This window comes from Dreissena polymorpha, chromosome 1, assembly GCF_020536995.1.
Source record: "Dreissena polymorpha isolate Duluth1 chromosome 1, UMN_Dpol_1.0, whole genome shotgun sequence".
Taxonomy (NCBI): Eukaryota; Metazoa; Mollusca; class Bivalvia; order Myida; family Dreissenidae; genus Dreissena; species Dreissena polymorpha.
Window position 1 is genome coordinate 28,263,310 of NC_068355.1, and position 25,472 is coordinate 28,288,781.

At 37.5% G+C, this 25,472-nt stretch overlaps 1 protein-coding gene across 1 annotated transcript; it reads left to right on the forward strand.

The window, feature by feature from the left end:
- The first annotated feature begins 5,592 nt into the window (after positions 1 to 5,592).
- Positions 5,593 to 24,285, forward strand: LOC127864950 (uncharacterized). Its single transcript, XM_052404843.1, has 4 exons — positions 5,593 to 6,827; positions 8,265 to 8,430; positions 13,538 to 13,755; positions 24,074 to 24,285. Coding segments are annotated over exons 1-4 (396 nt in total). The 5' UTR covers positions 5,593 to 6,816; the 3' UTR covers positions 24,075 to 24,285.
- Positions 24,286 to 25,472: the final 1,187 nt, after the last annotated feature.

The window sequence follows — 25,472 nt, forward strand, 5'->3', positions numbered from 1 at the left end:
CCTGTTTGCAGGTAAACAATGTATGGACATACCGCTACTCAACGGCGATTTTGGTAACAGCGTAAAGTGTGGTCCCAGATAAGCATGTGCAGTCCGCACAGACTGTATATGAATACAAGTATTGACTTAGATATTGAATGTATTAGAGACTCGCTATTGGTAAACCGGGGCTTCTTGCTAGTACGTAAAGTGTGGTCCCAGATAAGACTGTGCAGTCCGCACATACTATATATGTATACAAGTATTAACTAAGATAAAGAATGTATTAGAGACTCGCTATGGGTAAACCGGGGCTTCTTGCTAGTACGTAAAGTGTGGTCCCAGATAAGCCTGTGCAGTCTGAACAGACTAACTAGGGACGACACATTTCGCTTTATGGTATGTTTCGTTAAAAGAAAATCCAATTAAGGCGGAAGTGTCGTCCCTGATTAGCGTGTCCGGACTTCACAACCGAATAAGGACGATACTTAACGCACAGTCATGAAGCCAGTTTTCCCAGAGCGAGGCTCAAATCTTTATCCATGTAAAATCTTTACATGCAGTAACGATTCAGAAGGCTTACCAAACACAAGTTACGTAATATATTTCAGTTCTTCGTTGAAAAATAAACAAATAACATTTATTAAATAGATAAATACAAAATAATACAAAAATACATACATACATAAATAAATATATGAATAAATAATAGGACTTTGGTTAAGAACAAAAATGTTATTTATTCAGCTATTCATGGTTCGGCCTGTATCATCGATTACGATTACAAGATGTGGCATATTTTCACGGCATCGTGCACCGCTCTTCGCGACAGGAGGAAGATCGTCTGGAACACACAAATGATCTGAAAGGCGCGCGCACCGTTGACATGGTAACGGTGGTAACGATTGCAAAAGACAACAACCTCAGGGTGTGGGCTCGATCCCGGGACAAAAAGAGGACCACAGATCGGCAGGCCAGGACGCTGGCGCCAATAGAAAGGATCGAGTAACTAGCGATAATTAAAAAAATATATAAAATATAAAAAAAATATTCTGGTAAAACGGGGATAAATGCATTTGCGTTACGTGTCAACCCAGATTAGGTCATGCAGTCCGCACAGCCGATGGTAAACGGGGATTAATTCATTTGCGTTTCGTGTCAAGCCAGGTTAGGTCATGCAGTCAACACAGGCGATGGTAAAACGGGGATTAATTCATTTGCGTTTCGTGTCAACCCAGATTAGGTCATGCAGTCAGCAGAGGCGAACCAGGAACGACACTTGTCGCTTAGACTGGATTTTACTTTAGAAGAGACTTCCTTTAAACGAAAATTTCTATTAAAGCGAAAAGTGTCGTCCGTAATTAGCCTGTGCAGATTCACAAGCTAATCTGGGACGACTTTTTTCGCACATGCATTAAACTCTAATTTCGCAGAGTGCGGCTCATATATAATTATATTTTACTTATTTTTAGGGCTGTTTCGTTTCCGGTTTCGTTTCAATTGTAACGTCATTTATTATATTTTATTAAGTTCAAGTTGTTATTTTTAGCGCATGTTTTTAGTCCTCTTGATTCGCGACTTTAATAACATACAGCTTATTTATATTTATTTTTGTTGTAAAGAAATATTTCAGAGAAACGTATTTGCTTATTATATAACTTAAAAATTATATTAGTTAAAGGTTACACATATTATTCAATAAAACAACAACGGGGACTGTGTGCGCAGAGAAAAAAACATTTCAATGGCCTCGCTATAAAGTAAAAATACACCGCAATAGCATTAAGAAAACTAACAATTATTCTTTAATTAGCCCCAATAAAGTCTGTCTACACAGAAAGTGTTTTCCGGCGGACCACCATAACAATTATATTAGTTAAATGTTTAATGTTACACATTATTGTTTTTAGAAAATATTAATGGTTTCGCTATCAAGTAAAAGTACACCGCAATATCATTCGGAACACTAACAATTATTCTTTAATTACCGGTAGCCTCAATAAAGTCTGTCTCCACAGGACGTGTTTCACTGGACAACCAGGATGCGTTGTTCGTGACCGGCAGTGCGGGAGAGGACTCGCCGAACATAGTCGGCGTGTATGATTTCGGCAGACTGGAATACCGCGCCATCCGAGAACTTGTTAGACGACGGTTTTTATTTCGCTCTTTGCTAATTGTATGTGTATTGCTCCCATTTCCTTCAATGAATTTCGACAACATATAATGATGACGTCTATATGAGCCCCGTTCTGTGAAAAGTAGGGTTCATGCACGTGCGTAAATTGTCGTCCCAGATTAGCCTGTGCAGTCCGCACAAGCTAATCAGGAACGACACTTTCCACGTTTGTTGAATTTTTTCGTTAAAATAAAGTCTCTTTTTTACGAAATTTCAGTGAGGAAACTGTCGTCCCTGATAAGCCTCTGCGGACTGCACACTCTATGCAATGCGTGAAGCCCAGTCTTTCTCAGAACGCGGCTCATATAAATAATCAATTAATTACAGTTTTGTTTTCAAATATTTTTTATTGAGTTTCTTTCATGTAATTATTCTTTCTACACTTAAAGCGTCCATATTTTTGTAAAATGTTGCATTCCCCCTGAAAATTATTCGATACTTAAGATACGTTCATGATTAATTTGATTACAAAACAGTCCAATTAAAGGGGCCTTTTCACAGATTTTGGCATTTTTTAACTTTTTCATTAAATGCTTTATATTGATAAATGTAAACATTGGATCGTAAAAGCTCCAGTAAAAAATCAAGAATAAAATTAAAAAAAGGAAAAGAACATTGCCCGGAGCAGGTTTCGAACCAGTGACGCCTGGAGTCCTGCCAGAGTCCTGAAGTAAAAACGCATTAGCCTACTGAGCTATTCCGCCGAGTTCACATACTTGACGTATTTTATACCTTATATAAGCAATCTTCGTAGTTTCACAAAATTTAACGACAAAAACAGAACTCTCCAAATTATTCAATCGTTTCGCGTTGCAACGCTTTATAATTTTTAGGTTTTAAAATCGTCAAAAGATGCATATAATGGCTATATTAGACCATGGTAAATGTTCAGTATTACTGTTTCCTCACAAATATCTTAACTAAAACGAAAATGTGCGAATCTGAAACAACTTTTTTCAATTTTGTCAATTTACCAAAGCGTGAAAAGATCCCTTTAAGTACACTTTTCAAAAATAACAAAATATCGTGCGTCATACTTGCAAACGTTATACTCAACAGAAGGTGGCCTGCAATGCAAACACGAGGTTTTGCAAAGCAGACAACAGATCAGTGGTCATGGAAATTTACGATAAGTTTTACTTGTTTGACCTTGAAAAGATGGACGTCAGCATCGTGTTTCCGGGTCGAGTAGTCGATACACGAGTGTGTATCTTGACCAAACGGAAGCGTACGTACTATTCTTATTTACATTTTACAATTCATGTGTGGAGGTGGCAGTATTCACAACATAGTTATTAATTATTCCTGTCATGGTGTGTCATTACTATTCCGCGTCACTAAGAAATCAAATTCATGATTTAAAGATTTTGCTAACTGAACGATTTGGGTCAAAACGTGTTAGAAACCGTTCCGCCCACTTTATCTCTGTCTATGACGTCATTCTTCCATTGTAGAACTCCTCGTGACGTCACGTTTTGTCACGTTTTGGCAAGAACGTGAAACTGTACATGATCACAAACGGCTGCATTGACGCCATAATAAAAACTGGGCACAAGAAGGAGATCTACCAAGTTGTGGTCAGTTTTTATACCTTTCTTAACATTATGTCATATGCCACCTGTACTGAACAAGTGTAGTAGCAAGCAGTGAACATCTCAAAACTGTATTGCAGTTTGTTTTTTAATGTTGTGACGAACATTTACATTCGCAAGTGATGTGTTCATATATATACGACCATTCTCCCCATACCTCTGATTCAAGTAGGCCAGTTAACAGATCTGATAAAAGCATGTGTACTAATTAATTGGACATCAGCTAGCCAATTAAAAGTGTATGTTAGCTGGCCGCCACGATATGACTTGTATACTGTTGAAAACGGTGATCAATAGAAATAAACCCCGTTCTGCAAAAACTGGGCTTAATGCATGTGCGTAAAGAGTTATTTCAGATTAGCCTGTGCAGTTCGCACAGACTTATCAGGGACGACACTTTTTGCTTTTACGGAATTTCTCGTTAAAAGAAGATCTATTCCTGAGCGAAAATCAAGTCAAGGCGGAAAATGTCCTCACTGCGAACTGCACAAGCTAATCTCGGACGACACTTTACGCACATGCCTTAAGCCCTGTTTTCACAGAGCGAGGCTCATATCGCTGTTTTACAGGTAAACGATCCGGGAACGCTCGCCGCAGTGACGGTTGAAAGGGTACCCGTAATGGTGATGGACCTTGTCACCCACTCTCGCATGTATGAGATCTCAAACAGTACGTACAGGAGATGCGACAGTATCTTTACCTTTCAGAATTAAACATACGTTGGAATTTCGCGGCATATATTGTTCAATATATTGTAAGGTTTACGGCGTCTCTTTTTCTGTGTACGCATTACATACTAGCATAACAACAAAGCTTTTAAATGTTGTTGTCAAGATCAGTTTATGGTTTTCGCTCCATATGTTATAAGACTACAAACGTGCTATCGACCAATCAATTATTAAGTATGAACGTATGTTTTATACCAATGAGTCTCTTTCTTCCTGTTAATCTGTTGAAGAAATTCAGTTTTATTCAAACAAATATTTATTTTCTGTAAACACATGTTTGCACCCTTGTCGCTAATTTGATTGCCTTTATAACTTATATTATCCGCGTTCTGTGAATACTGGGCTAAATGCATGTACGTAAAATGTCGTCCGAGATTAGCCTGTGCAGTCCACACAGGCTTATCAGAAACGACCCTTTCTGCATAAAATGGATTTTCGTTTATATGAGACTTCCTTTAAACGAAACATATCATAAAGGCCGTAACTGCAGAGGCTAATCTGGGAGGATTCTTTACGGACATGCATTAAGCCCAGTTTTCCAAGAACGAGGCATAGATAAGTTCCGCGCTAGTTTTAGGCCGGCGGTACGGAGGGAGATACATGCTGTTCGACTCCTACATGTTGTTGACCCGAGTCAGCAGCCGCTTGTTCTTCATCGGAGGTTACGTGGGCGAGCGCACAGACAATGAAGTTCAACTTTTCTGCTGGGACACTGAACAAAGTAGGCTGTTTGTCCCGTTCTTGCAAATAGATCAGTTTTTTTATCGACGAGTTTCCTATCTTTTTATTACATGATTTTACCAATAAAACGACATACCTTATTATTTGTATAACTGACCACTGATATGTACACCCACAATTGTTCATATTGAGACTGAAATGACATCGATCTTTTCTGGTCAATTCAGATGCAACTATATATTTCTATATCCAAACATCATTTCCTGTGTATTTAAATTATTATATACAAAGGCTCGCTTTCCACCAACATTATTTATCTCGTTTGATAAAATATGGTTTTAAATGACAACGCATGTCAGATCTTTTATATTTTGAATCACATAAGAACACATACAGATGCCGCAATCGAAGTCCTTATCTAATGAGACGAGTTCTTTTAAAACTGTTTTCTATGCACGTGCTTAAAGTGTCATTCCAGATTAGCCTGTGGAGTCCGCACAGGCTAATCAGGTACGACACTTTCCGCATATACTGGATTTTCTTTTTGTAGAGACTTCTTATAAACGAAAAAAAAAACCGGAAAGTGTCCTTCTAGATTAGTCTGCGCAGTTACCATAGGCTAATCTGGGGCGACACTTTACGCACATGCACCAAGCCCAGTCATCCCACAACGAGGTTCGAATGTATGTTTCAGAGATAGAACCTTTTGAGCTATGTGACAGAGAGGCCGTCAAAATTGTCATGGCAAACGTTTATCGTCTCGATGACGACCGTATTATGACCACGGGAAAAGGCGACAACTATGACTTCCGAGTGTATGACGTCAATGTATAGCCGACAGTGTAGCTCCGGACTAGACTGCGCGATTGTGCAAGCTGGTCTGGAGCTACGCTGGCCGCATAAAACGCGACTTATGTTTTAACTGTTCACATATGTATAACTTAGCATGTGTGTAAAACAAAAACAAACAGTGAATATTAATACATGAAATAACACGTGGACCATTTAGATGCAGAAAATCAATCATTTTGTAAATAAGTAATCAATGGTTTGAGATAATAAATCGTTTATGACGGGAAAATAATTTGGAATATTTCTTGTAATTTCGTGAAAATTGCAGAGACCACACGATATGAAATTACACGTAAGTATTGTACTTGCCGGATAAGAAGAAATGTTTAGACGTAAGCTATTTTACACATGGAACCCCGGGAATCCCATTGGAGCTACAATTTGTTTTAAATTTTTTACGTCCAGTTATTAAACTTTAGGCTATTAATTTCATGTTGTTTTTCGGCGTAAGCTGTATTAAGCCAGCTTTTCACCCTGACTTGACCTTTGTAAGTGTCCAATAATACTCAAATAAAATTTCCCGCGTCTAGGTACGAATGAATACACTTCATTTATTCCATTGGCTGATTTGAGTATAACACCAGAACATTGGAAACATATCCGCGTCTTTGTAACAATGTTTTACTGCATGAAACAATTTTATCTCTAATGAAAAGGCTCAATAGATAGAACAGTTTTACAATCAATTTTCGACATAAATACAGTTTGTGCGTTCACCTTTTATTTTCAGAGAATTACCAGCGCAAAAGCGTTTAAACTCTGACTTTCACAAATGGCCGCGAATTGAACCGAAACATCGCGGGTTGAAATGCAATGCAAGTAAGTATTAAATATGACAACATAGCCTTTAGTATAAAATACAGTTCATCACCGGAGTTCGCAGAAGGGGTTGCGATCATTGTGTTACACCGGTCTTACTGAATAACGTAGTGACTGTAATGCATTGCATTCCAATCCGCAAGGTATCAAGGTCAGTTTGCGGTCAGTTGCAGAAATCTTTATATAAACGCCGTCTCGTAAACTTTGTGCACTTGAAGTCTGTTTTGATCAGAGATAAAGATATTCGGCGATATTATTGTGGTATGTCAATCATCGATTTTTAATATGGTTTCAACATTTGCATGATAAGGACCAATTTTGATAAAATTAATTAGAAATATTTATCCATTTAGACCAGTTTATTAAGCATGAGCACAATAATTCACAATACTATAATTATGCAATTAAATAAGATTCGAGTATTGCCGGCTGACCTATATGCACTCGTTTATTTTCATGTTTCTTGTGTTTTTCTATTCAGTAAATATAGATATCTGAGTAATAATATCACATAAAGAAAAATAAGCCACGAAATCTGGCGCAACACCCCGTAATTGATTTGCTTATGATGTAGCTAAGAACTGCGCAGAAAAAAGGCATCCGCTACTTTTTATCTCATAGAGATAACTTTTGATCGTTCATAAACATCGACCACAATCAACGCCGTATATCTTTTTTAAAGATATTTCTTATAATTAATTAACAGGAATTATTCCATCATATTTACTAATGTATTATTGCATAATATTGACTAATGTATTAAGTATGAGCGCGTTGATTCTCGATACTGTTAATTATCGAATCAAATACACGTAGCAATGCCCGATACACCACTCAAACAGGTTTGTTCGAAGAACGCGCGTATACATATAAAATATGTACGGAGACTTCGCGTGTGGTCGGTTAATTTGGTTTTCTGTTTTGTATCTATAGGTTTATGACCAGCAATATGTAATAATGTAAAATAAGCCGCGAAAACTCCGCGTAACATCCCGTACTGCGTTTGATGCAGCTAAAAACTGCACAGAAAAAGATATTAGCTATCCTTGATCTCATTCATTTAAATCTTTACCTTCCATAAACTCCAACCAAAATCAACGCCGTATATCTTTTTTAAAGATATTTCTTGTTAATATTACTCTTTCTTAGCCTGTTTAAAACCATACATTCTACAAGTTGCCTGTGAGCAAATCGCTTGATCGCACCCTGCGTATTGATTCAACTCGGGTTTGTTCGTCCTTGCGTAGATTTATCTGTCACTGAATGAGTCATTCCACATAACGTTGCCGTTGTAAACATTACATAATTTGGTGATGGTTTATATAAATTTTAATAGTTATTCGACATGACTAGATAATAATCCACACAATTCTGCTACCCATGCTTTTCTGTCAATGTCACAGGAATACAGTCCTTATTATATTATTTTATATTCAGTTCGACACCCTGCACTGGAGCGCCGATGAAACGTTTTTCTACACAACCAGCGATAACTTCTGAAAACACAAGGCTCCTGACGTCATCACGTGGACTATTCACCATGGAAACCAACCCACATCGACGCCTGGGGCTAAACGCAGTCTTCCCTTATATTCAACCAAAGGTGACATACATGTTATTGTTATTTCTTTTCTGTTGTACTTTTGTACAACTGCCACAACAACTACTTCTACTTCTACTTCTACTGTTACTAGCGGACGTGATACTTCTGCATAGGTATGATCCAGGTAAACATACACATTTCAAACAAGAGTTCTAACTTTTATTCAAATTGTCTCCCCTTTGTTAGCCAACCTGGCTCGTCTTACGATCAACGCTCCTGAATACGTCTAAACGGGCTACCAACCGGAAGTGGGAGATCCCGACACGGGCGATGAGATATTTGATTATAGAGTCCCAAAGTAATGACGAAGGCGATGCGATGCGGTGCGAAAACAACCATTACATTGAACACACTCAGTGTTAGACATACTTATTATTAGCAACTACATAATGTTTTCCATGTTTGGATTTTATTTAATGATGTCGGAATACCATCGATTCTAAACAATTTCGTGATCGACCATATCATTTATTATTCAATCAATTAGTATACGATATATTTGAATTGGTCCTAATTAACTGTCCGTAAGGAAAATTTACGAAAACCGAAGACAAGATGAATACATTTGCTTCAAAATATACAAGCGATAAACATTATCAGCGGCACATCAGAAACCTCGCCATGTGATGGTACAGTGGATCAGTATCGGGTTCGAACACCAAACATCATGGTTTCCATGGTTTCCACTCAGCATTTATCTCAAAATACGTGTTTACATATTGTTGACCTTTTTATGAAATTATTTTAAGTTTTAAATATGTTATTATATATTAATTTTATTTATATTATAGTGTACTGTTTATGTCAGAGCAATACAAGTAACAACATAACTCAGTCGCATTTTCTTTGAGGTGCAATTCTGCCAAGTAGTTCGTGTATCTGACTATAAACTGTTATCGTATGCAGTTGGTGTCAAGGCGGATGTTTACACATAATTTTGCCCACAAACTCGTTCATATACAAAGTCCATAAACAGATGATTATCGAATAGACATAAAACTATATAGAAAAATACGTAATTGGCTTTGTGTTGCTGTAATTAGGAAACCGAGCGGATGAGATGTGGCCGCATTATACATGCATGTATGCAGGTCTCATCAAATATCCATATCAATTATAAACGGTACTTATTATCTTAATTCAGATTCGGCTACGATTATTTACGGTTTCAACGAAATATTCATAAGGGCCAGATTACATTTATCGTGAAATAAGATGCCAGAGTCTTTGCAAACATAATATAACTGACCGAAATCAGTTTCTTTTTACGATATAGTATACTATTAACACTGTATTAAAATCTTCATATTTTGTTGCAGCTAAATTAACTTGTTTTACAAATGTTTATTTGGTACTGTAAAATCAGTACATGATTTTGTTACCTCTTCTCTTTATTTATACATAGTGGATCAATTTACAATTTATTAAACAGTCTTTACTAAGTCTATCAAGACTAAGTAAAAATCATAATAATTAAAAAAAACTTAACTGGCTCGTTTTCTCTTTCAAGTCGTGGTTTACATGACCACTTCTCTTTTAAAACTTTAAACGCTCATTTACCTTTGCTTTGTTAGTTTCCCGATTAAAAGAACTTAAATTACCGGTAGATGTTTTAATTTCGATTTCTTTGATATTGACAGATCAATGTTTTACAAGGTCTTATTAACACAAATGTGAGTACATGTATAAATTTATGAATATATTGTTTGTGCCCATATCCTTTTCTAACTCCCGATGCATTGACTTTTAAGATAAATAAAATAAAGTTGAACATAGTTAAATGTCGTTCAGAATATTTCAACATGAACATGTCATTTAAATTCATAACTGGTTATTCAAATTTATATTAATTTCTTAAAAAGATGTTCTCGACATGCCTGTTTTTAAAACGCTATAAATGTAAATATTTCAAAGCGGTTGTCAGCAACATCAACATTTTGAGCACAAATGGTACGAATTTCATAAAGATCAAAAAGCGAATGTCAAGAAGTAATCAAGCAGTCGCTACTCTCAAGATTGATATCTGCTACAACGAAATTAACACGCAATATTTTTTTTCAAATTTTTATTGAGGAAAAGCAAATAACAAGAAGCAGTTGAGCATTCTTTTGCCACCTTGCGATGGTCTCATCTGAATAAATACTAAAAACAGGTGTAAAACAGTTACAATTAAATATAACATAAAGGTTTAAAAAAAACAACAACATTGTTTTCATTCAACATTGAATTCGAAATAGGATTCGGTTGAAATCAATGCAAAATCTGAACCATATGACTTAACTAGGTCTGAAAGCGGACAGTGTCGCCCCTGATTAGTCGGTGTGGACTGCACAGGCTAATCTGAGACGACACTTAACGCATATGCATTAAGCCCGATTTTTTCAGAGCGAGGTTAAAATGATTTTACAGATTTAGGATATCAAAGAATTGTGAATGGAACATCACGAAATATACCGGTAAGCAACAAAAAAATCTTGATGCCAATCACATGTACACCCAGGTTTCTTCGAGTAACGCTATAGGTTTGAATGATGCAATATTGTCATAATAGCGATGGTCTATGAGCCGCGTCATGCGACAATGGGTCGTATGTCATAACCACTCACCTTATTCAACCGCGTGTTCGGGCCATTTAAAACTAGTAGATTATTGAAACAGATACGTTCATAAAAGTTTCGTTTATCTCGTAGTAGAATACATGCTGAGTCCGGTGTATCTGAAAAACACATGATAAGACCAAAAGTAAGTACATGATATTTCGCATCGGTCTTCATTTGGGTTTTAACAGACTGATTTGGGTTTATTAAACCAACTTTTAAAACCATACATGACCTATAAAGTAAGATAAGTCCTATTCACATTACATTGAATGTCCTTACCGACTTTATCATGTCAAGGTCTTTAAAAGTTCGAAATTTAGACAACATGCTATAGTAGAAGCAAAGCAGATATATAACATAAAACAATATTTGACAGAAACGACTGCAAAAGTCAATGTCTCTATGTGTTTCGACACGATCATCATTAGTTAACGAGGAAATACTTTATCATAAGTTTAACAACAATCAAAGTACAAGGCATCCCTAAGCTGTCGCATGACTTTAACCCATTTATGCCTAACGTCTAGAAAAAAGTCCTTTGCAAACAGCGTAGACCCATATGAGACGCCGCATCATGCGGCGTCTCATCTGGGTCTGAGCTGTTTGCTTAATAGAATTTCTGTAAGAAGTATTCTAAATATAGAAATAAATATACTAGACATCCATAATTTTGGAAATAAATTGATTCAATTTAGAAGGATGGGAGAGTCCACCAGGCATAAATGGGTTATGATACATGTATATTGTTTCTCAAAAGCGATGCGTCCGTATGTTGTTTTGATTTGAATAACAATGTCAAGTAGGAGCGATTTCTACAATATTTTATTTAATACTAACGTAATTAAGGAATGCATTTTAAAGGGACCTTTACACGTTTTGGTTAATTGACAAAATTAAAAACAAATGTTTTAGATTCTTAAATTTTCGTTTTAGTTATGATCTTTGTGAGGAAACAGTAGTACTGAGCATTTACCATGCTCTGAAATATACATTGTATGCATCTTTTGACGATTTAAAAACCTGCAAATGTTTAATTGTTGCAACGCGAAACGACTGAATAATCTGGGGAGTTCTGTTGTTGTCGATATATTTTTTTGTGACACTACGAGGATTGCTTATATAAAGTATAAAATACATCATTCATTGTATGAGAACGGATGGCCGAGTGGTCTAAGCATTAGACTTTAACGTCAGGGGTCAGTGATTTGAGTCCAGTTGAGGGTTACTTTTTGTTTCTTTCTTGATTGTAAACTGGAGCTTTTAAGATCAAATGTTTAAATTTATTAATATAAAGCATTTAATGATACACTACAATACATGCCAAAATCTGTAAAAACGGTCCTTTTGAGTCCATACACAAGTCATTTAACTTTAGGCTTGCTATGCTGTTTAAGCATGTACTTAGACAAGACTTCAATATGGTGTCACATACATAGGTGATACGTATGCTTTTCATACCAAACCTGATACCGTGGAGATGGTAATTAAGCAAATATTTACAAAACAAATATGCTCGATTTAAATCATTATTCCAAACAATCGCGGTTCAATATGGGAACATGAATGCTTTCGTCATAAAATGAGTCGCTTTCTGAGAAAAAAGGGCTTAATACATGTGCGTCAAGTGTCGTCCTATATTAGCCTGTGCAGTCCGCACAAGCTAATCATGGACGATACTTTCCGCCTAAATAGGATTTTTGCTAAGAAGAAACTTCATTTAAACGAAGAATGTCGTAAAGAGAAAGTGTCGTCCCTGATAAGCCTGTGCGGAGTGCACAAGCTAATCTGGGACGACACTTTACGCACATGCATTATGCCCAGTTTTCTCAAAACGCGACTCAAATAAATGACAAAATGCTTCCATGAACGAACTGTAACATTGATAGAGCAACGACGCTTGACAGAGCCACGACGCTTGACAGAGCTACGACGCTTGACAGAGCCACGACGCTTGACAGAGCCACGACGCTTGACAAAGCCAGGACGCTTGACAGAGCCAAGGCTTGACATAAAAACGATGTTTGACATAGCCATGACGCTTGACAGAGCCACGACGCTTGGCAGAGCCACGACGCTTGACAGAACTATGACGCTTGACAGAGCCACGACGCTTGACAGAGGCACGGCGCTTGACAGAGCCAAGACGTTTGACATAGCCAAGACGCTTGACAGAGCCACGACGCTTGACAGAGCCACGGCGCTTGACAGAGCCACGACGCTTGACACAGCCATGACGTTTGACAGAGCCACGACGCTTGACAGAGCCACGACGATTGACAGAGACATAACGCTTAACAGAGCCATGACGCTTGACAGAGCCACGACGATTGACAGAGACATAACGCTTAACAGAGCCATGACGCTTGACAGAGCCACGACGCGTCTTAGGATTGGAAACACACTGTAACTCGGTGGCGCAGGAGAGTATGTCATCGTTCTGGAACCGTTGTCGGGAGCCCTTCACGGCTGCCCACATTCTGCTACACTGCAACCTCTTTTCATTGCAGAGGCGCCGGCTTCGAGCCGCATTGCACTCCCATGGACTAGTGTTAAACCTTTTCATCGAGGAGCGATGCAAAGGCCCGGTCTTCTCTGTGCTGTCCAAATATCTACTGGACATTCTGATAACTGACAAGATCTTGGTCTTTGGGAAAGAGGCAGTAAATCCCACCAACGTATCATACATCTTGCGCGGAAACATACCCGGGCTGATTCTAGTAATATGGTACCGCATTCTTATAATTATTGGAATGATAGGTGCAATGCTAATTATAATTAAATATTAATACAAACTTTGTATAATAGTATAGTCAAATGTTATATTATAAATACGTATTTAATGATAGTAACAGTCAATACAATACTATATTAACACTTACGTACGCTCTGCGTGTCATACCCTGGGAATGTATAGTCCAGTATATTCCTTATGCCCTTAGGAATACACTGTTTTAGACCACTATTGTGGACTCAAGAATGGTTACACGATTTTGCTATGATTTGACATAGTGACCTAGTTTTAAACACGTGACTAAAATTCTATCTTTATATAATGTTCAAACAGTCCAATATTTTCTGACTAAGTTCCATAAAGATGAGATGGAAAACGTGGCCTCTAGATTTGTAACGATCTGAAATATTTCGATACACACATACCGCACACCAAATGATTCTGGACGCTTGACATAGGATGATAACAGAAGCTCACTTTGAGCACGGAGAGACGTTCTTTAAACGAAAAATATCATAAAAGCGGAAAGTGTCGTCCCTGATTAGCCTATGCGGACGGCACAGGCTAATCTGGGACGACACTTTACGCACATGCATTAAACACCTTTTTCACAGAGCACGGTCCAATATATTAAAAGATCACTAGTAAGAACAATAAAATAAGAAAACATAGATAAACACATAAATTTAACAATTTATACCAAACAACTCAACAAGAAAGTGTTAATTGTCATTCTATACAGTCATGCGCCTTTTATGCTCTCTAGAAACTATTTTTATAAATATGTAATGTTGATCTTATTAATATCAATCTTATGTTATATTATGTGAAGTTTTATTTACCTTAAACTTAAATGTCTATTTTATTATTTTATCTACATTTCATGAAGTCAATGTCGAAACAATGACACCTGAGTTACTGCACTGATTACCATGGTACCATGTGGAATACTTAATTGTAACATGTACTGTTACAATTTTGTTACACGTATACACTATATGGGTCTTGTTCTGAGAAAACTGGGCTTAATGCATGTACGTAAAGTGTCGTCCGAGATTAGCCTGTGCAGTATGGACAGGCTAATCAGGGACGACACTTTACAATTTTTTGGTATTTTTAGTTTCAAGAAAGTCCCTTCGTATCGAAAATCAAGTTTTGACGGAAAGTGTCGTCCCTGATTAGCCTGTGCGGACTGCACAGGCTAATCTGGGATAACACTTTACGCTTATGCATTAAGCCCAGTTATCCCAAAACAAGGCTCAAATAGTTTCATCATGTGATCTTTATGAAAGTGGTATACTCTTCTTTTCTCTCTCTTCTCGCTCTAGTTCCAAGCTGCAGAGAAAGAAAAAATACTGAAATAATATCACGTTATCATATTTATTATAATAAAACGACGCCAAAGTGTGTCTGATGCAGTACGTATTTGTCACGTGCTCTCTTACAATTTTTGTTACACGTATACACTATATGTTCATAAAGTGGTTCTATGATCAAACAATTTAACGATTTCATAAATAATAAAGCACGGTTTGGCGGAAAGATCTCGATGGCATATCTCACTGAACCTGATTTCCTCGTTGTGATCATCCCCAACTTGGGAATGAAAAACTCGCCCATTGCTTGTTTTATGTTGCAATGCCCACTTCATACAGAGAATATGTTACTATTCTATCATTGCATAATTTATCGAATCGGCGAGGCTTAAAATACCATGACCTGAAATGCGTATATGAGTGTTTTGACCCTTTACCAATTAGATACGTATTTTCAAGCATGTGTAGTCCCTTAGAAAGTACTTTTAAATTAAAGGTTTTCTTCAATTGTTAAAGGCTTCCTTTCCAAACCTTAGATACTGGTGAGTAGCGAACAGCATAAAACCTGAACAAATTGCGAGTTACTCCAAGGCTGTTCTGGTTTTATGCTGTTTGCACATAGTCATTTTCACTTTGCTTCTGAATGGGAGAGGATTTAATATTATACTGCGTGGTTGATATATACGGGAATAATTCAGCAAATACAAACGCTTTTTACAAGTAAAAAGAACTAACGTAATAAAAAGTATTTAAAAACATCTTATCCTAATACTCACGCACGCGCATTGGCAATAATCAAATTGTAGTTCGGCCGAGTTAGATACATTGCTTCTTTCAAATCAGATAGTGTTGCAATCTACTATTGTTCTTATCACTTTCTCGATTATATGGCTGGAATGTGAGCGGCATTAAAAAAGGTATTCAAGGTCATACAATGGCGAAAAATACGAATCTCGGAATGGACGTCGCCAAATTGTCTGTCACGTGATTGCATCCCACTTTTATTTATTATCTGAATCAGCCTGTTAACAGATTTATTTCTGAGAAAACTGGGCATAATGCTTGTGCGTAAAGTGTCGTCCCAGATCAGCCTGTGCAGTACATTTTCGTCAAAATGAAGTCTCTTCTTAGCAAAAATCCAATTAATGCGGAAAGTGTCGTCCCTGATTAGCCTGTGCGGACTGCACAGGCTAATCTGGGACGACACTTTGCGCACATGCATTATGTCCAGTTTTCTCAGACTCATTTAGTACAGTTACTCAGGACTATGAAATATCGGTTGAATGGTTTCACTGTAAAATTGTATTGTTGGTATATATCAAATCGCTCCATTGGTGCAAAATGGTACCACATACTGTTAAATTTAAAGTACACAAGGTACCTTTTTGCACCACGGGTCGAAATAAAACTATGAAGCGCACGCGAATGAAATTGATAAAAGACTGATCCTTTTATGCTACTTTGACTTTTGAGCTGAAAATACTGCCTATGATTGGTCGGCTAAGTAAGGGCATAAGATTGCTGATGGTGGGCGTTAGGTTACTAAAGTTAACATATTATCAGAACTGTTAAAATAACTATATTGACTGTGATCTGTGAAAAAGGGGTTAAATGCATTTGCGTAAGTGTCGTCCCAATCTGGGACGACACTTTACGCACATGCATTAAACCCCTTTTTTACAGAGCATGACCCCTTTATAATCTGCTCTTGGTCTGCCATCCACGAGTGTTATTTGAAACCTTGGCGTTGACCCATGCCAAGTTTTGTTTTTAACTATGACTTGCAAGATTCAAAGGCTAACACTGGGACGGATGATTTAAGTCTATAAGTAAGGGAATAAATAATATATACCCATCACGCAGTTGTTAGATCATCAGGGGAATATTAGAGGAGACTAAAAGTTGATACGCTCCGCTTATGGAAATTACAGATAATTTTCATAGTTCACAAGAGTTCTCTAAAAAGAGAGTTTTATCGTCCATGTTATCGCGACAAAATCTTCTGTCTACATTACCTGCACATGAATAAGTAATGAATTTCAAAACGGAAGATTACAGATTAGTTCTGAAGTTTTGGAATCCTACCTTTGCGCAGAGACCCGGTGTGGTTTTATGTGATATGGATGAGAAAAAGAAAGAGAATTGTTATTTTTTTTAAGTGTTTTCAGACATAATCTAGAATTTCAAAGTACCAACTTCTGTTATGGACTACTTGTTTTCTCCTGTTTTGTTTCCATAAATTTTCAGCGGAATTCCAAATGATAGAACGAGTACGCAGCGAAATTGTAGGTCAATTAGAACTTGAAGTAATTAGTACATTTAACAAACTACCTAAGCTGTCGCTAAGCAAATAGACGACAATGTACTCTGTTTCATTACTCATTTCCAAAAAAAGATAGTTATCATCTATACAAAAAGTAAATGCAGCTTTATAAAAAAAAAAACAACATTATTTTAACGTTTGCGCGTATATTAATTCGGTATATTGAAATTCCTATAAGCTTCTTAAAAACAAACAACAGTTTGTTTATGACGTGAAACTTAAGTGTTTTCGCTCAAAAAATTATTGTATGTGTATTTAAAATATGTCATGCATTAACCCATTTATGCCTAGCGTCTAGAAAAAAAGGCCTTGGCGAACAGCGCAGACTCAGTTGAGACGCCGCTTGAGGCGTTTCATCTGTGTCCGCGCTGTTTGTTTACAGGAATTTCTGTAAGAAATATTCTAAATATATAAATAAAAATACTAGACATCCCTAATTTTGGAATGAAATTGATCCAATTTAAAATAATGGGAGAATCCACTGGGCATACATGGGTTAAAAGTCCCATTGGTCTTAGTTGCGCTATGGCTTTAAACTCCCTATTGTAAACACTATTTTCATATGACAAAATGTTCTTCCTTTGATATTGTATGCGCATTTCTCCTTCCCACATGCTTCAATAGCATAACTTTGATTTCCGATTCTTCTTAAATTATTAAAATCGACAGCTTTCCCTCATGACATCATCAAACGTTACTAAAACAAAACTTTTGTTGTTATTGAAGTATCTGGTTGACACATTCATTTTCTCGCATTTTCATTTTCGACCGCCGAATTAAAAAAAAAGTACCAGCTTGCACTCCTCCTGTTCAATATTATGGGCACAAAATACGTTTCACGAAATACGTTTTCTTTCATGTTATGCTCAATTATTCGTTTACTAATGAAACGCTATTTTCTACCGCTACATTATTGCAGTTTATTGTAAGTGATGTTCCGAATATGAATTGTATCTCGATAACAGGAGCTCTGAATTATAAGTTCTGTCAATTTATAACTTAATTGTACATAAAATGTACAAGATTATTTTAATTTTGCACACACCAATACTAATAAGTGCTGCGATTCATTCGAAAGATCCCACGAGACCACATTTTAAAAGGCATTCTGACAAAGATTAAATACGGGCCGTAATCTGTGAAAAGAGGGTTTGATGCATGTGCGTAAAGTGTCGTCCCAGATTAGCCTGTGAAGTCCGTACAGGCTAATCAGGGACGACACTTTCCGCTTTTACGGTATTTTTGGATTGCATATAGTCTCTTCTTATAAAAAAACCCAGTTGATGTGCCTTTTAACAAATAGTTTAAATAATCAAGCTCGCGTTACGAGAGCCTACACGATTGCAATGTCGTGTTCTGAGAAAACTGGGCATAATACATGTGCGTTAACGGTCGTCCCAGATTAGCTTTGTAGCCGCACAGGCTGATCAGGGACGACATTTTCAGCTTTAATATAATTTTTTGCTTAAAGGAAGACCCTTTTTACCAAAAATCTAGCTTAAGCGGAAATTGTCGTCCCTGATAAGCCTGTGCGGACTGTAGGCACATGCATTAAGCCCAGATTTCTCAGTACACGACTCATATTTTTATCGCAATATCAAATTAATTGATAAACATGACTGATAAATGTTATAAAACATCAAATACTTCTTATGTTCTTACTTCATGGAACATTCACGGCCAAATTAACGCCAATACCGACAAATTGACTCGTGTTTGATATATAATTGATCACAATTTGTCCATGTTTACTATGAACGAATTTGCACAAATCGATTGGGATTACACAACTGAGTACCTGTTTTGAGTACAAGAAAGAAAAACATTATTTGCCATTGAAAAAAAAACGTTACGTTATTATTTTCGACTTCGTTTGAAATGTATTAAAGTCGTTAATACAATATCGTTTTATCGTTTTAAAAATAGTAATACGATCGTATACGCGTAAGTCCTCAGCAAGTTTTGACTGTCCAAACAATATATGCAAGGGTATAAAGCTTTCAGTGTCGCGATGTTAAGGGACTGTTTCTTCTGAACTTGTATTCAAGCTTATTATAAATTAACGTTTAAATTGCCAGTTACATAGTACGCTATTTGCTGTTTTCAGTAAATAAAGCCTTACTTGTTTATTTTATAAGCATTCGCTATTTAAATGGTATGTGGGTCATGAAAACAGAAAAAAAAAGATTTATCAAAATTACAAAATACGCGATGCAAAACGCGAACTTCACGAGGCAGTCAGCAAAACAGAACAAACTGGTTAAACAGTAGCAAATTACATGCAAACACTTTAAACTTACATACGATTTTTAAAGCACATAATCGGAGAGACTGACACAAATTCTTTGTTGCAAAATGAGAACTTTTGTGGTTTTGTATAAACCTTCTTATTGCCGGGATTTAACCATTAATCCTGTGAAAGCATTTCTTAAGTATGTTTTCGTTTCGTATGTATCATATCGGCCGTGATCTGGAAAAAGAGGGTTTGATGCATGTGCGTAGTGTCGTCCCAGATTAGCCTGTGCAGTCCTTACAGGCTAATAGGGACGACACTTTTCGCCTAAATTGGACTTTTCTAAGAATATACTTTCTTCAAACTAATATTGTAATTAAAGCTGAAAGTGACTTCCCTGATAAGCCTGTGCGGACTGCACAGGTCAATCTCGGACGACACTTTACGCACATGCATTAAAACCTCTTTTCACAGAGCACGGCTCATTTGTATGTGTCTGTGGCTTTAGTTTAAATCCCTCTTTCTCACGGAAACATAGTCAATAAGATGCCGGTGTATTGAGCGAGGGTGCATCCATTACGTTCAGTTACGGGTTGGTTGGCGGAAGATCGTGTTTGTGATCAGCGGTTCTTGCTTCGCGCATTTTTGGGGCAAAAGAAGACCATTCATGTTGCATTGGCCCACTCCATTGTGTCCAAGGACTCTGTAATGACGGTATGAAGGTCTGCGTAGAACTTTGTTTTCACTTCTTCTGGGTAAAGGCTTATGAGCTGAGCATAGCACGATGCTTCCTTCCTTCCATAAATGGGAGCTAACTGGGAAGTCTACGATGTCAATTCCGTATATATTCCGTATTCCGTTCCATATCAGAGCTATTCTAGTGTGGTATGTCTGTATCGTACCTGCGCACAGGTGCGCACGTAAAATACGTCTGATGTGAGAAGAACTGTTCTCGTTCTATTTGTTTTCTTTTTGTTCCGACTGCTGGTGTATTGCCCCCTTCCAGCCGCAATAAGCAGTCTTGGGAAGGTTTGAGCGAGCAATTATTAGGGCACCTTTTCTAGCCCCTTCCTCATACCTGTAAGTGAGCAGTGCATTCCTATTGAGGGCTGCTCAGTCATCTATGGTTCTGCCGGACTCCACTGCTGCTCCTTGTAACTTAAGAGGGACCCAATGCCCTAGACCGCCTGCGTGCAGGATTACGCCTACGGATTCCAGTGTGCCCGCATCTGCCGGTTCGTCGTTCGCCCGTCGCCACAGCACTTGTTGTTTTGATCGATGGGGCGAGGTTGATGATGGCAGAATGACTTGTGTGATGACTTAGATTTCAGTGAGGAAGATTTTTGCAGTTCGTCGACGAACAGAGTCAAGACGGCTTGAGACAGAGACGGATGTAGTGAACGTCCACGATGTATTTTGTGTCTTGTCGTGCCCGTAGCGTGTCACAACGCCTTGCTAAGAATCACCTTCTTTCCCGTTGATCGTCTGGTGGATCCTCCGCGCAGTCCGCCGATTCCAGTATTCACGCACTTAGGTAGAGATTCTTAATTCATCGAGAGTTTAAGAGTACCACCACGCTGGCATGAGTAAGTACCGTCTTAATACGTTTCGAGTACTTGACACGTGATACCATTGGGCGTTTTTCTTTAAATAAATGCCGTTTTTTAATTTTATCCAGAATCCCAAAGTACAGTTTTTTCCATAGACTTATTAAATGGTATAGAGTGCACGGGCATACATCACACTGCAATAAAAACCTGCCATCTTAACTCGTCATATCAACTTGCTCAATGATCACATTTCGTGTTTAAAAAGTCCTTAGGCCACTGATAAGCGTCAAATTATCCCAACAAGAGTTGTTCATGATTTTGTACCCGTGAACTTCACCTACACGGTTGCCTGAGAAAATCAAAATTTGAGGATTCACAACTTTTTCAATGCAGAAATAACTACCCATTCAGAAAATGTACATGTATTGTAATATTTTTGCAAATGCTGGGTCAAATTTTAAGAAATAACACGATACACAACTCGCGTGACCTACGTTCATTTACATGTGCATTAGATATGTACATTTCCAGAAAGGCAATTCATTTCTGCGTTGAATAAGACCGAGTTCATGTAAATCGATGCACAATAGATGAAGTTATGGATGTTCAAAGCGACGTGTGTTTTCGGATTGACTATATATATATATCTATATTTGATAGTGATTTGTTTTTCAAAGAAGTTGAGTTTTCGTTAAACATGTAATTCAAAATAATGTTTTAACTAATTAATATCATAGCCACACGCGAACCACCTGTGGTCGTTATCCTCCAATTTGCTGGTTTGTGGCATTGTTTTCATACTGTGTGCGTATACCAATTGTTTGAAATGTTTGAAAGAGTTTTACATCAGATCAAAACAGATTTTTGCAAGTGTCCTTTCAAACTTTAACTGTGCAAGTGTCCTTTCAAAATTTACTTGTGCAAGTACCCTTCCAAAATTCAACTGTGCAAGTGTCGATTCAAAATTTTACTGTGCAAGTGGCTTTTCAAAATTTAACGTAGAAGATATTTTGACCAATTTTTGCATTTTCGGAAGTTTTTTTTAAAGTCTGGTACATACTTCTTTCATTCAGGAATTTAAGGTCAGTATTTACCCTTTTTGCTTGTTTTCGCATAGCAAGTGGAGAGAGAGCAACGATATTTGTTTTGTGCAGAATTCTGCGAAGCTAGTTTTAGCAACACCTGTTAAGAAGCCTTAATTAATCTGACCATGCCTTCTGCTTCTTGTTCTTACTGGAATCTAATTGTAAAGCTTATAATGCTTGCAAACATTTCTTCATCGTGTACATTTCAACCTGCCCTCGACCTAAGCAACACTTAATGGAAACCCTGCCGTCAATAACCGTGGTGCCCCTACATTATCGATTCTGAACTTATGCTTTCTATTTGTGGAGGACATCATAGACTGGAGTAGACCTTGGGGTCGTTATTAAGTAAGGATGGACGTTGGAGATGGAACCGTAGGCTCTCTCGCTCTCAAACTCCCGCGAAGCCCATTCGTCTTAGAGTGTACCAGATTCGCCGCTGGGAGATCAATATTGCGGAGGATTCCGGAGAAAGTCGATGTATTACGAGTGTATAGACGCGAGATTTAACTTATGGAGGATTCTAATCGTGATATATCGACTATCTGCGGAATCCTCCGTAAGAAAACTCTTGCGTCCATTTATTCGTGATACATCGGCAGATTTAAGCAATAAATCGTCTGCTGATCCAGAGTTGAAGGATTCCGGAGATATTCGATGCGTACGATTGGTCAGATCCTAAAGCGTCGTCAACGCGGTATCGAAGACAACGTGCCAATGCTATTCCATTTGTAATTAACAGGATACACATGGTATTATTTTGAAAACGCATTTATAAATATGAGAACAAAAGGATGAACTAGCTTTGGTTTATACAACAATATCATTTAACGATATTTTTCATCGTATTGTGTTATTTATGTTATTTTCCATATTTATCTTATTTATCTAATATTTACATATACAATTAGGTTACATTTTAACAATATGGTTATTTTTGTGTATGACACGAGACGTATATTGGACCTTACAATTATCATCACAAGAAGTGAACATTTGAATGGACTCTGCTGTCTTAACGTGTCACATGCAAGTTCAGATTTAATATAAAAGTAAATATATTAACACATACAAAGACATATAATTGAAATAAAATGGTGTGCACATTTTGGAAAAAAACAATTTATGACATGGATCTTTCTTCCCCAAATGTTTTTAGTGGAAAACGCTGTCAATGAAGCAATTAAGAAATCTCGACACCTTGCCGTTCCAGATGAAATTTGTGTATAATTAATGTGCTACATCAGATTTAATAGAATTGTGACACTGGGTCGTTTGAACACTTATGCAAACAGGAGCATATTTATATAAATTTATTTCAGAAGTTAACAACTATTGCAAAACAAGGGTTTTGAAGGGGTTCTTATTACAAAACATTTTAAAGCGTGTTGCTAGTAACCGGTAAGTTTAAATAAAATGTGTGCCCAACCCCTTCCCGATGGTCAGTTCACGGGATCACACATTTAATGGTCATTGTATGAGCCAACACAATGATGTAAACTATCAAGAACGAGATTTTAAAAGCGTTCACTTGTTGACAAGTTTTTATATCATTCAATAATGATCTACCTTTCGATAGAAGAATCGTCTAAACATGGAACGCGCGCACCCACGTGAACGCGGACAAATGACAGACAATGGTAAACGTGTGATCCCAAATACTCACTTCGAGAACTAAAAACGCAAATTTCATTGACGTGTTTTTTCACCGTTTACCTTTTCACGGAGGATTTACCGATTAAAGCGATATTTCAAACTCAATATAGTAATGTCTACATTTACATTCACCCAACCTTGTTTCTAAGACAGACGCCGTTAACGTTGCCTTTGGTAAACCTGCCTACCAAACGGACACCAACCGTCCATATACGGCGGACCGTGCCGTCGACGAAAATACGAAATCGCGTTGATTGAAGACCAGTCGTGCACACACACAGCGTCTCACAACGTTTCATGATGGGTGAATCTCCGAGCAGATATTCCTCATCCGAAGCGTCAAGATTTACAACAGGAATGTAGGACGTAAGTGTGAACCTTTAATTTGGTTAAACTCATAATTAATGGGTTTGTCGTGCGTTGTCATTTCGTGTGTGGACAATCGTTATGAAAATATATTGTAAGATGTAAAACCGTTCAATCGTTTATATAAAAAGATTGTCAAAATAAAATGTTTCGTATCAGAATCTTTCTATGTGTTGTAAGTCAATATGTTTGGTCAAACAATGCCGTGTTTGGTAATGCATATTAGCACAACTCTCTTCGGCGTATGGAATTCAGACATGTCTAGTAATAGACAATTAACAAGAACCCTAACCATATGAGTCGCGTTCTGAGAAAACCGGGCATAATACATGTGCGTTAATTGTCGTCCCGGATTAGCCTGTGCAGTCCGCACAGCTAATCAGTGACGACACTTCCCGCTTTTATGTCATTTTTCGTTTAAATGAAGTCTTTTCTTAGCAAAAATCCAATTTAGGCGAAAAGTGTCGCCCCTTATTAGCCTGTGCGGACTGCACAGGCTAATCTGGAACGACACTTAACGCACATGCATTAAGTCCAGTTTTCTCAGAACGCGGCTCTTATATGCGTCGTGTTGGACATTCGTCACTTGTCTAAAATAAAAGAAAAGAGGATGGTTACAATATTTTCTGTCACGAGTGTGCCTCTGCTTTTAGAGTGATAATTCCTATACTCAGGACTTGTCCATCGTTGCGCGTGTCAATTAAATATCAAAATAATACTTAATAAAATGCATTGAATCAAACATTGACCATATGTGGACAATATACTCATGTTAAAGCATCAAAGGGCAGTGTATCGGGCATATCCATAGTTTGAATATTAGCTGTTTATTGGACGTGTTGATATCAAAGTAATAAACGCTCTCGAGTCCGTTATCTGGGACTAGAACCAGTACTTGGTGTTTATAGGGGTAATCTAAAGAACGCTCCCATAGTGGGAATCGAACCCATGACCTTCCGATCGCTAGGCGGACACCATATCCACTACACCACTGAGACCTCTAAGTCTAAGGCCGATAAGTCTTCAGTTGTAATACACGTATTTCAGGTGATAGACGTCGATCTTTACGTCGGATTATCGGAGGCCGGCTTTCAATCTCGTGAAGGGTTTCATCCTGGAGAGATCGGCGTTTCATACACGTTTGAGCTAGCTACCCGGTGTACGGACAGTGGGTACGGATTA